Source organism: Podarcis bocagei, assembly GCF_964188305.1.
Source record: "Podarcis bocagei genome assembly, chromosome: 3".
NCBI lineage: Eukaryota > Metazoa > Chordata > Lepidosauria > Squamata > Lacertidae > Podarcis > Podarcis bocagei.
Window position 1 is genome coordinate 18682597 of NC_138127.1, and position 13803 is coordinate 18696399.

General features: G+C 42.5%; 1 protein-coding gene across 14 annotated transcripts in view; it reads right to left on the bottom strand.

Annotated features, from left to right (window-relative positions):
* Positions 1 to 13803, bottom strand: part of LOC308583243 (dystonin-like) — a 313796-nt gene that overhangs the window by 7635 nt on the left and 292358 nt on the right. For 13 of the 14 annotated variants that reach the window (XM_081187021.1, XM_081187022.1, XM_081187032.1 and 10 more), the window contains 9 exons: positions 13376 to 13519; positions 12526 to 12714; positions 11513 to 11642; positions 11038 to 11201; positions 10217 to 10379; positions 9923 to 10077; positions 9435 to 9509; positions 8262 to 8279; positions 1190 to 1307 (listed from right to left, as the gene is read on the bottom strand). In XM_081187021.1, the coding sequence (XP_081043147.1) occupies positions 1190 to 1307; positions 8262 to 8279; positions 9435 to 9509; positions 9923 to 10077; positions 10217 to 10379; positions 11038 to 11201; positions 11513 to 11642; positions 12526 to 12714; positions 13376 to 13519 (1156 nt within the window). The remainder of the gene's footprint in view (positions 1 to 1189; positions 1308 to 8261; positions 8280 to 9434; positions 9510 to 9922; positions 10078 to 10216; positions 10380 to 11037; positions 11202 to 11512; positions 11643 to 12525; positions 12715 to 13375; positions 13520 to 13803) is intronic. The other variant, XM_081187024.1, reaches the window with a different exon arrangement.

Genomic DNA, 13803 nt, shown 5'->3' on the forward strand with positions numbered 1-13803 from the left:
TCTAGTATATGCCCAATAATGTTTTCTGTAGCTACTTTTCATTTTTGAGAAACAGAACACTACGTTCACCACCCCATCTTAACATTCCTTTGTACATTCACAACATAAAACTGGGTGATGCCCTTTATATTATTCCCTCTGGGATTAGCAAGTAGTCACTATTTTACTTACCATTTCCACTGAACTTCTGGAATTTTGCCCCCCAAAGTAATTGCTTCACTTCACCTCTTGGTGAGCCTAAAACCCAACCAATCCCATGCCTACTGCATTCTATCACACACAGCAGGCAGACCTAGGACCCAGAAATGATTTCAACTAAACCCAGGGTACCTTCTTCTGTGAATCAGGTTTTAGGCTTATAAGGCTGTTAAGATGCCACAGTGAAATCTGCTTACAAATCTGGGCGCAATAGATTAGAATCCTTGGAAGATCTAGGCCACAAACCAGTGAGCCATCAGCTGTTCACCATGAGCCAGGCTACATGTTACACTCACCATAAGAGTGGTCCCACCACAGTTTCTGCTCTTCCCCCATCCCAACTCTGAGGAAAAATTAGCTAGCAAGAGAGAAAAAGGGAGATAACCAATGGACAGGGAAGGGAAGCCAGCACTTCCTCCTTTCCTGTATGTGTGGTTTCTGTGTTCCTGACAGCTTCTCATTCTGTTCGTGTGTGAGAGCCAAAGAAATTCCTTGCATGTCAAGCTCTCACATGGTGAATGCAATGCATAGCCAGAGTATACAGCAGAGCTTTCCAAACTTTTCATGTTGGTGACACACTTTTTAAACATGCATCATTTCGGGACAGTAATTCAGTTTTGCATCATTTCATGACACAGTAATTCAGTTTTACTAGCAAACCAGAGATTAAACTAACCCCTTTCCAGCTCTGGGAGGGGCATGGGGAGCGTTTGTGTGACACACATAAGCACTGCAGCCAACACATTAACGTGTCGCGACACAGAGTTTGGAAAGCTCTGGTCTACAGTATCTTCAGTAGGTAGTCCTTAAAAATAGCAAGATGTATATAAGTAGGGCATCGTAAGTGAATCAGTGTTTAACTAAACCAGGGATTTATACAGTTTACATTTCATCCTTCTAACCTCTACTACCCTAGTTAATCCATGACAGCAGTTGTATATACACTATTAATGGGTTTAATAGTCATATGTAAAGAAGTCTTCCTACATACCTCTGCAAGGATCATTTTTCACTAAGAACTCATCAAGTGCCATCCATCCGCCTCCAACTCGAACCATAACAGTGCTCCGCAGAATGCGGACAAGACGGAGTTGCTGGGAGTCACCAAACTGTGCAGGAAGACAGGAAATCAAGCTCAAGGTTTCCTACAAGTTCTAAACAGCACGGTGCGCTCCAAGCCAAGAGGGTTAAAATTAGCCACGCACAATAAGCTCCTAAATCATTAGTAGAAAAATCACCAAAGAGTTTTGCATTATGCATATGGTAAAGGTTGTTTTCAAGTTGAATGCAACTGCATTAACCCAAAAGGTAGCAATGAGATTGGTGGGGGAGGGGAGGGAGGCAGAGCACAAGGGTATAATGCGGCTAGGTTTGATTGCCCCCCCCCCCTTGATTCTTGAGAGCCACATGAATGTTTCTCAGATCTTTTCAAAGGAGAAAAATTAGTCATGTAATACATGAAGCTACTGGAATTGTACTGTCAATACTAAAACCTTCACTGATCTCTCCTTGAAAAAATGATAAGAATATTCCCACCGAAATATGGATTAGAACTCATTATGAGGACACAGTGCACATATTACAGTGATGACCGCTGAATAAGTCAGAAAAACAGACTTTTATTGTTATTTCATAATTTCTTTTTTACCCTCTTGCCTTCTGGAAAGCTGCCCCTTAGAATAGCCACTAAGGGCATTTCTAGGCAAGTGTTGTATCATGTAACAAATAGAATTTTTGTGAGGGTTCCAGTTAGCTTTCTTCAGGGATGCCCTTCTTCCAAGGGTGCTATTTTTTTTAGCATTTTGTGACCATACTCTCACACATTATGTGTATTTCTATAGCCAGTGTGAGAAGTAAGAATAAGCTGGATTAGGGCAATGGCCCGTCTAGGCCGTCCTGTTCTTACATAGCCATCATGGCTAGCAGCCTTAAACAGCCCTCTCCTCCATGAATTTGTCCAATCCTCTTTTAAATCCATCTAGGTTGGTAAACTATCGCTGCATCCTGTGGGAGTAAGTTCCACAGTTTATGAGCTGCATGAAGAAGTAACTTTCTTTTATCAGCCCTGAATCTTCCAACATTCAGCCTCGTTGAATGGCCAAGGGTTTGAGTGTCATAAATTAGGTAGCTATTGACCCATTAGTGGCATGTCTCCACTTTTCTAGTAAATGTTTTTACTGTCTATTTTATTCTTTTAAGTTTCATTTTTCTTACTTCGTTAGATGCTGGCTGGACTCCATTATACTACCCCAACACGCAGCATTTTAAAGTAAACCAATAACTGGCCAGCACAAGCAAGACTATCTTTTGAACTCAAAGTAATAATGCTGCAATTCTGTGAATACTTTATATTTGTAAAAAAAAAAACAACCCTAAAAAAAAAACAACTTGAAGGCTGCAGACTCCCCCTCCCCAATGCTAGAGTTCACATCTCCTTCCAGAAGGATAGTCTTCCCAACTTTAATGAGGTGGTAATTTTCAGTTGCAAATACGCAGCTTTACTAGCACAAGTATCAGTTTAGAGTTGGGGGGGGGCAAACAAAAAAACCCTCGCATGGTGGGGGCAGGAGCTGGCATCCTCCAAGGGTCTAAGGCAGTGGTGGAGAACCTTTTAGACACTGAGTGCCCAAACTGCAACCCAAAACCCACTTATTTATCGCAAAGTGGGATAATAATGATTGTCTGCATGCACACATACAAATAAGTATAAATAAATAAATAAGCCCAGCTAGATGGACGGGGTATTATTATTATTATTATTATTATTATTATTATTATTATTATTATTATTATTAGCTCTTTTTTGTTACTGGCAACCCAGCAGCCGCTGGGTTGTGTTGTGTGTTGTGTGTGTTGTGAAGCAGGCCGTTAGGCAGAGCGCTCTCAGGATACTTTCCCTGCATGTGGGTGTGTGGGTGTGTATAGATGTCTGTCTGTTTCTCTCTCTCTCTCTCTGTGGCCCCTTTGGCGCTTCTCTCCTGAGCATCGGAGAACAAGAGACAAGCAGAGAGGAAACAGAGAGACAGACAGAGGACTCAGCGTGGGACTCGGGGAAACCCGCAGCTGGCAAGCGACTGACCCATTCACCAGGGAAGCTGGAGTCGCTATGTTGGGTTGGGGATTGGGTGGGCAGGAAGGAGAACTGAGGCTCATTGGCTTTGCAGCGTGCAGGCAGCAAGGTCTCCTGTTGTGAGGTGTCTTCAAGGAGCAGCTCGCCTCCACCCCTTCACTTCTCCTAGCCCCTCTTCATGACATTCACTCCTTCTGCACCTTGCGCACCCTCTCACTGGCTCTCCCTCTTCCCCACCCGGTCTGCGCTCTCTAGAACAGGAGAAAGAGCAACCTCCTTCTGAATTCAAAAAAAGGGAGGAGGGAAAAGCAGGGAAATCAGGCTTATGCAAAAGCCAGGCAGAAGCATCCGGATGTGGCACGTTGCAAAGCTGCCCCCTCTTTTGTGTGTTTTGCTTTGCACAAGGGTGGACCAGCGTAGTGCTCCCCTCCCTGGCATGGGAGGGCAGGCTCCTTCTCCACCCCCACCCCGCTCTGCATCTTGGATCTTGAAAACATCAGCACAGCCCGAGCCTGCTGTTTGTCCTCAAGGGTAAGAGACAGACCCTTCTGTTAATTGATGGCTAGCTGAGCTGTTGCTCCCCGCCAAAATAAAAAATAAAAATCCAACCTGCTTCGGATCCAAACCCACACCATCACAACCCACTGTCTCCATGCTTCCTTACCCAGCACCCCGTCTGTCTTAAATTGCAGCGGGGGGGACGGACTGGTTGGCCAGCACACAACTCTCCCCCACGCTACTGCGGGCAGCGGGCACTCCGGGGAGCGTTTCCTGCCCACATTGGCGGGGGGGAAGTTGCACATCCGCCAACCAGCTGTTTAGCGTCGTGCAACTCCCCTGATGCTGCTGAGGACGGCGTGCACCTTAGGGAGCGTTTCCCACCCGCATTGGCATAGGGGGAGCGGCTGTCCCTTTGCCAACCCCCAGTAACGGCCCTGCATGCCATCTTGCGCACGTGCCATCAGAGAGGGTTCTGTGTGCCCACTCTGGCACGTGTACCATAGGTTCGCCACCACTGGTCTAAGGAGAACAAGTGTGCAAAATTGTACTTCTGCTGTACTTTGTCAAAAGCAAAGTTTTAGGAAGTACATAAATGCTGGTCCTTCAATTTAGTGATTTGGAAATGCTGCAAAATCTCTTAGGTCTCTTATAGCTTGTCCACATGTTCTTATGCAAGTAGTTTGAAAGCATAGCTTCGCTCTTTGAATGTAACATGCATTCCAGACATACTTCCTTTTAACACATATTTCCTCTCTCCATATTCGTTTTATAACTGGTTTTGGTTTTAAAGCATTAATGTGCCAGTTATGCAGAAAGCACTTGAAAAGGGGTGCTCAAACAATATTCTTTCCAAATGTTACAGCGCACACACCACACACCAAGTCTGAGGGCCCTTTAATATGAACAAGCAAACAATCACTTACTGAAATGTGAAATAAAGAAAGAAAAACAACTGATTCCCCTCCCAAATATCCTGGAGCCTTAGCAAAATTTGTTGGTGATCTAAAGGACTCATTACACTCTGTTGCTTCGTATATTAGTACACATGGTGAAAATCTCTGCACCATTATAGCATAATTTTCAGGCTCATTCAAGTGGCTTAAAGCCTACTTCTCCCAATCCATGAATGTAAACACATGTTTGCATTTGGGGCAACATGTTTAGCCTTAATCTGAGATATGTATGAGCCTTCTGGCAGTGCACACAGACTCTTTCCTCTTTAACATACTGCAATAAGCCAATAGGTCTTCAATTAACCATAATTTCCTGTTATGTCCAAAATGGGAAACTATGGTTAACAATGTTCAGAACAACCCAGGATCTTAAACCATGGTCTGAAGCTGGTTTAAGATCCTAGCTTGTTCTGAACATTGCAGCCATAGCTTCCCAGTTCGGATGTAGTGGGAAAGTACAGTATGTTTAATTGAAGGCTTATTGCAGCATGCAGAGAAGAGAGGAGGGAAGAGCAATGCAAGGACAGAGTGTGTGGGCAACAAGGCTCATGCATACTTTGGTTCAAGATGCTGATATAGAATGATCTGAGCCAGGCCGATAGGGAATTAAAATATAGTATAAGGATGGCCACCTGAGTTTCTCCTTCACTCTTTATATGCACATTTCAAATCTCCTTTCCATGACATTAGTGTCAAATCACTAATACATAAAGTGTCTCCAATAATTCCAATGGAAGCCTTACACTACCATTGCAAAACGCTATGAATCATAGCTAATGTTGTCAGACTGTAACTGAGAGACCTGGCTCAGGTGGCAGTAATGTTTCCATCAGCAGAATGAGGAGAGAAGCAGGTTTGGGATATTTCCCCCTTCCCCGCTGCAGACCCCCCCCCCCTCACTAAATCTGCCCTGGAGGGTCTAACCCTGTGTAGCAGATTTAAAGGAGGGTTGGCTGCAGGGGAGAAGGGGGAAATATCCCAAACCTGCTTCTCTCCTCATTTACATTTCCCACTGTAACAGGAACGTGTTCTGCTCTTTTCTTTCCCTGCCATTGTGATTCACCCCAAACTGCTGCACAGCACACCTGCAGGCCTGACCATTACAACAAGTGGAGGAAGGGAAGGACAACAGGACCAGGGGAGAAAGGGTGGGACAAGCCATGGATGCCTCGCTTCTAACTGTACTGTGCAATCTGAAAAGTGCACTAGCAGAAGAAGAAGAAGAAGAGTTTGGATTTGATATCCCGCCTTTCACTCCCCTTCAGGAGTCTCAAAGCGGCTAACAATCTCCTTTCCCTTCCTCCCCCACAACAAACACTCTGTGAGGTGAGTGGGGCTGAGAGACTTCAAAGAAGTGTGACTGGCCCAAGGTCACCCAGCAGATGCATGTGGAGGAGCGGAGACGCGAACCCGGTTACCCAGATTACGTGACTACCGCTCTTAACCACTTCACCACACTGGCTCTCTAGCAGACTGCAGGGTTACAACCTCTAAATCCCAACCAATGCAAAAGACCTCACTCTTCCATATTATCAATCCAACTCATCCAAATCTCTTGTCCACCTCCAACTGATCCTCCATTACAGGTAGGATCTCAGAGCCACCCTGTTCCCTGGGAGAAAAAAATAGTCACGAGGGATTCAGCACTTCTTAGCTCGGATTACTGTGATATGTAAGACCTGATTCTTCATGTGGGTACCTATGGGGAGTTCTTCCCAAAGATCACACTAGAATAAAATGCCGGATTTCATCCTTGGAAAGAAGCTATGGTAATCACTACTTGTTTTACAGCCAAATCATGTAACTGAGTTTAATTTTTCATGTACCTTACTGAGACACAGCTTAAGCAAAGGGAGAAAGGCATGTTACTTTTGGGAACCAAACAAGAAGAAAGCATATAAAGTTAATAAATAAAAAATACCCAAAGTAATTAGTGGCTGAAGATTTTCTTTCTTTCTTTTTTTACTCACAAGATTTTATGCTGCATCAACTGTATTTTCTGATGGTCCTTTTTTTGGGGGGGGGGATATACTCCACTGTATATGGCAGCTCCTGAATAAGTCTGGGGAGATTTCCCTTTGAGCCAATAAAACCTGGGAGATTGTTTTGGGAAACTCCTTCTGTCACCATTATGATATTTTGGGGCGCTTACCATTTCCCCCTTTCTTCTTTCTCCGAGCCCATTTAGGTAATTAACTTCTACTGCTGTTGTGCCAAATGATCCCTAATCTCAGGTGTCACTCTGCTGTGGTCAGGAGTAAGCAACCTGCCCCAGTCCCCCAACTCCCATTTGGAAGTGGAACATTTCTCTCCCCATTTTCCAGACGGCACAATGCTTGTACATTGCCCCTTGCAGCTCCAGTGCTTCCTGTCTCATTCATTTAATGGTGCTGAGGCAAAGCCACACCCACCCTCCTGAAGAAAGCAGGAGAACAAACCCCCTTCACTATATCTTCTAGGAAATCAAGAACATTGTATCATGAAAAAGGGAGTGGCTTTAGAATTGGGAGCAAAGTGGGCTAAACAAAGGCAAAAGTTAAGATTATATAATGTATTAGCATGGATGGCATGAGAAGGAAAATTTAGCTTATTGTACTCATGTCAGAGTAGGTGAAACTTTAAATCACAAATGGGATTTTTTTACACTGCATAATGTTGAGTAATCTCATTCTAAAAATCTATATAATCTTCCTTTACTATTAGGTTTCACAGGGAATAGATTCTAAGAAAGGATGATACAGCAGAACCTCGGTTTTCGAACATTATCCGTTCCAGAAGAACGTCCAACATCCGAAACGTTCGATAACCAAAACCTGAACCCTCAGTACAATAGAGAAACTCAAAACGGAAGCCGCGAAGCATGTTCAGCTTCCGAAAATTGTTCGAAAACCGGAGCAGTTACTTCCAGGTTTTCGGCGTTCGGAAGCCGAAACGTATGACAACGGAGGCATTCAACAACCGAGGTTCCACTGTACTAACTTCTAAGAAGCAAGAAGAATGAAGGACTGCACATGAAACAAAACATAAATAGGCAGTCTTTACCTGGGATGCAGTCTGCATGGTGCCCAATTTGCAGTGATGGTTTTTATGGAAATGCAATTTCCCTATTCAATTTCTAATTGAATGTCCTTTTTTGTTTTTGGCAAAAGCTTTAAAAAGTGCAAGGTCCTGGATCATCTTACAGTGGAATGCAGCATGGAAATTTAAAGGATATTCCATATATGAATAACAGCAAATTCTTAACAGCAATTCCAGTGTGTAAACCACAGGAAGAATGCCCAAAGGCATTTGCACTACCAATTAATGCAGTCTATTATCTGGTTCCCTTAAAAGTAATCTCATTAATGAGGCAGCAGCAGGCAAAAAAGGCAATTCCCAAAACAAGGAAACCAGTTAAGCATTTCCAGAGAGGCATCGTAGCTGACCAACAATGAATTAGCTTAGGGTGAAAGGGTAGGGGAGGACAAACCACTGCAAGCTGAAATGATGATGTATTAAAAGAATACTAGGAACTCCGTAACACATTCCACTGTTTATACCTGATTTCCCAGGAAGAACTGACAAGAGATGGAAAATGGGAGAAAGACATAATTAGTGTAACAGGAAATCCTCTAGAACACACTCTAACAGCACATACACATTCTACATCTTCCAATTTAGTATGTAGCTTAGAGATGTGCCGATAACATCAACTGTCTGGGCTGTTAATGCTGTCAGACCTGACTCCTATGACACCTATCTATTGCTTGCTGCATAATCTGATTTCCTTCCACCAAATTCTCAATGGAAAATGATATTGCTGAATTGAAAAGAAAGAAGGGGACGACAATTTGGTAGATCCCCCTTGATATCTACTTGCTGTTTTTTCTGGCACATTTTCTATCTAGAAAAAGGAAAGCATGCTTCAATGAAATCAAAATCAAACAAAAAGAAAAGACAGGGTGGTGATGACAGAGTACAACTTTATTCAAATATGTTTGGAAGGCTAATACACTCCCAACTGTTTGCTCTGTTGGAAAAATAATAATAATTCTAATTCAGAAGTTAATGAATGTTCCACTATAAAACCTTGAAACCTGTAGGTATAACTCGGCGCACGCATGGAATATTTGTAACAGGCATTAAGCTCTATTACTTGGAAGTTTCATCAAAACCCAGGCTCCTTTGGAAAGTTATTTACAATTCCAATGCAAGAAAAGATTTATTGTGACTTCGGTGGTATAATAGTAGCTTTTCTTCTTCTTCAATCACAAGCTAAAAGATCAGATGGGGTGATTAAAGAACAGCTGTGGTACATGAGGTGGGGTCCTGCCACTGCGGCACTCTGTTGGCTGCAGTGGTGCTGCCACTTGCTGGGGATGCAATGGGGAGCCAGAGAAGAGATGAGGGCAGGAGACCACTGGGTTGACAGCAGTGGTGGCCACAGAGGCACATGCATCTGCACCTACCACAACTACTCGGCTGCCACCTCACCCCAGAGAACGATAGCCCCTGCAGCCAAGAGGGTGGCACAACAGCAGCATCTCACTTCATGCACTGTGGCTGGTGAAAAATGCAATAGGGTCCAAAATGATGATGATGATGATGATGTTGTTTTTAAAAAAGAGAAAATACATCAAATTCACACTGTATTATTAATTTAGTTAAATTACTCCTTTGCAGAATAGGGGAGTCTAAATCCAACAGATAACATGACTGTTTTCTATACTTACTCTGTACTTGTTATCACCAATCTGCTCCACTTGGAATCGCTTTGCGCATTTACATTTTGCTACCTGCCTTGTCACCTGTCAAAACGACAATCAGAAGCAAATTATATTAATTGCCATTTATGGTAAGTTGTGGAATCAGGTCAAGAAAACAATGGGACTACAGTGGTACCTCGGTTTACGAACTTAATCCGTTGCTGAAGTCTGTTCTTAAACCAAATCCGTTCTTAAACTGAGGTGCGCTTTCCCTAATGAGGCCTCCCGCTGCCAGTGCCCTTCCACTGTTTGGCTTCCATTTATAGACTGAGGTAAAGTTCACAAACTGGAACACTACTTCTGGTTTTGCAGAGGTCGTAAACTGAATAGTTCATAAACAGGGCTGTTCGTAAACCGAGGTACCACTGTATAAGTTCAACATGCAATTCCAGAGAAAGATACTTTAAGAAAGAGGCTGAGGGGCGGGGAGGGGGAGGGGGGAGGGAGAAGAGCACCTCATCTTCAATTTTGTCGGCATCTGTCAGAGGCTTGTATGCATCTTTGTTCGGATGAAGTGCTGCTACAAACTCGTAGTAGTCAATATAGCCATCACCATCTCTGTCAAAGATATCCGCTACTGCACTCATTTCCAATCGACTAGTAGGAAATTCTGCAGATGAAAAGAACAGTTCAAGTTAAAATGAACAACTCTTACCAATAACCTTTCGGGAAACTGACTTACTAGCATTCCAAAACTCTGAGGAATTAAATTTAATATGCAAATGATCGAACTCTGCTTCAAAACTTACTTGAAGACAGAATCCCATCAATAAATTCCTGTCTGGTTATCTTTCCATCCTGATCTTTATCGATCCTCCTAAAGAAGTCCATGACTCGAGATTTCTTATGGTTCATCCAACGCATATACTTCTTCCGCCAAATATCAAAATCAAAGTTGGCAAATTCTTTCAGCTTGAGACAAAAGGAAAAATGGGAAAAAAGAGGTGAACTGTCTTGTGAGAAATACATATAATCGTGATGCTAAAGTTCAGAGCAGATGTTAATGTGCAAACTGTAAGTCAACCATAGGAGCCTTTCCCTTGCCCTCCCCAAAACCCCGTTCCCTTTTTTTGAAACTAAAGTATGAAGGGGGCTTACAAATCCTTAAATCATCACTATGATCACCATTCAAGTAACTCTAAACCATGGCAAACTCTGACAAGGAAAGTGGTGAATTTGTTCTGAAGGGAGTACAGGGAAAGCGGAAGGAGCATACATCCCAATATTATGTCTACACAACACCAATGGCACTCCATGCTGATGTCTGCTTATGTGATATATCTCCATCACAAAAAAGCAAGGGAGAAATTAACATAATTAATGTAAATTGCTTTAAATATAATTAATGTACATCACTTTGAATTACCTTTGCAATAAAAGTGAATAATAATAATGATGCACGAGCAGGGCTTTCACATAATTGGGTGTTGGCACGCACTGACCAGCGCATAAGCTACTTCTGCCTGTCAAAGGAAGGGTACCTGCCTGGTCCTCCACCACACAAAGAGGAGTGGCCAATAAGACATGAACCAAGGCTTAGTTATAGCAAACACATCTGCTGTTTACTGACCTCCTCTAATCGGTCTAAAGCATCATTAAGTTTCCTTCTTCTTTCCAGAGCCAGAAGCCAGACTTGCTGCCATTTGCTGACCAAGAGGTTCACCCGTGGATTCTTGGTTTCAATCTGAGCCTGTGCACCTGAGGGGTACATGCTTGGTGTTGGGGAACGCTTTCCTGTTAAAATACAGAAAAATGTACTCTACTTCTGCTTCTCAAGGCAATGTAAACAAAAGGTAACATAGCATACATGCTTGTTTCTATAGGAAGAAGGGAGAGGCCTAACATGCCTGTGATTCCAGGCGGCATCTAACAGAAAGGTAGGTTTGGCTTTAGGGCCACAGGTCCTGACCCTGTAGACAATCCTGTTCACTTCATAAATCAGAAATAGTAAGTTAAATTCTGAAAGCTTTTAAATAATCAGTTAATGACTAAAGGCAATGATATATGTGATACCACATATATATATATGTGAGATCATTACTTACTTCCTCCTCTTCCTTTATCCAGTACAGGAATATGAGAATGAATTGGACCAGATTCAGCTGCTTTCCTTTTATGCGTCTTAGTAACCTTATCCACATCAGGCTGTTTTCTAGTCATTTCCTCCATGAATGTCTGCAATTAAAGGGTGGTTGCTTTGGCTAACAATGCACAACAATAATTTGCAACATACCCTGTTTGGGGGTACAAAGGTTCTGATCCAGATGTCTGTGGGATCTCCCATGTATGCACAGAACTCCTACTTCACATGCTGATTTCTCTCATATCTAGATTAGCATCTACATTGGATACAGCATCTCCTTGCTAACACCTGAATGCCTACACAACTACCTTGTCTGCCATGAGCACATGGATGAGAACAACAATATGGGCTGTGGCTTCTTGAGCTACATGCTCAGATTAAAAGAAAGCACTTCCACCAACATCCAAGTGTTCCAAAGTGCATGTTTCCTCCACAATAAGGATATTGATCTCATGTCCCAAATAGTAACGACAAAGTTCTCCTAACTGGCTTACCGACAAGGAAAATACTCGACTTTGACTTTATGAAGGAACTATGTGGTCCCAGAACAATTCTAAGGCATATTGTAGAATGTAAAGTTGAACACAAGCAATACAGTGTTATCTTACAGTCCAGCTTATTTATTGTTTTCAATTTCTTTTTCTTTGCTGTCCTGTCTCTTTATTCTAAAGGAGAAATCAATTGCACGGTGAATTGGTGCACTGGTTTACTGTGTACAAGAACAGAGCAGTTTCCCTTAATATTGCCTTTCTTCACCTTTTACCAGGACAATGCTGTACAATACAATGAAACAACATAAATAAAAACAGAAGGTTACGTGAACCAGAACCCTTGTTTGATCATGTGGCCAAAGCATGTTTTTTTAATTGCTTATTTTAAAACTTCTGTTTCACCTGAACTTCCAAAATATGCATATGCACATAAGTACATTGAAGCTGACTAGTTTGATCATAATCATAGCAATGGCCCTCTTACCTGATGCTCAGCTATGAGTGCCTTAACATCATCAATCTCCTGAGGAATGACTTCCTTATCTTTTTCACTAAGTGTTGTCTCTGCCCACTGCAACCAGGTCAACAATGCTTCCAACAGCTCTTGATTAGCGATAAGTGCAGCCAGGGCCCCTGCCAATCTCTGTTGATGTTGCTTTGCCCATGCTAACACCTTGAAAAGAAAAGTATGCATGATATTCACATTCACACAACCCAGGGCTTTGGGTGCTCCATTACTTTCACATGAACAAATTTGACAGAATTATCAAAGGACTGCTGAGCAACCACATTGGTGAGCTCTGTGAGTAGAAGCTGGAACTCTTTGCACCCCATGAAGAGAAGTACAAAAAGAAAAGTCACTGCCTTTTTACTGTGATCCAAAGGTTTCTAGAAGCACAGAAGTGTTGGAAAGCACTGCTGTGTTTAATGATTGGGTATTTAGTGTTGTAACATTTTGAGAATTATCACACAATACTCCTTAATCCTTGACAAATGGCCATAGTGGTTGGTGCTGATGGGAGTTGGAGTCCAACAATGTCTGTAGAACCACAGGTTCCCTATCCCTTTTTCAAGGCTTAACTTCTAATTCATTGTGATTATCTCTGAACATGAACTGATCTGGGGAGTGTTTTACTTCTTCCTCAAGAGACATTTGCAAAGGAAGAGCCAAAACCAGCCTATTACACATGACAGCATGAGTATGTTAAACATTTTGCTCTCGACAGCTGGATTGTTTCCTCACAATATAAGTGCCTTGCTAATTGTCAGTTGTGTTCCAAGCTATCAAAGACTGATTATTATTACCAGAGAGAACTTGCTAGAGATGGACTGACCTCTTCAAACCTTGCTCTGATGATTGTTATCCAGTGCTTAATGGTAGTGATGGAGTCTGGGTGGCAGATAGCCAGGATGGCTTCTCCCATACCTGTGGCTTTCGTTAGCTCAGCCTTTTTTTCTTCCAGTTTTCTCATGAATTCCTAAGGCAAAAACAGTGATTTCAATTAGGTGCTGGCAGTGGTTCAAAGGTAAAATCCAAGTGATTTCAGACTTTGCTGGTTTAGCCAAAAAGAGCAGATGCCTACACTGAATCACTTGGCATCTGAATTGATCCAGTGGCAGGGAAGGAAGAAGAGAAGCAAAGCATGAGGAAAGTGATTCACTTATTAAGAATATTTTAAGATCCACTGTAGACTAAGGGCTAATTGAAGAGACAAAATGCATGCTGGAGTCTGCAATTCAATACTGCAATATTTATGCACAC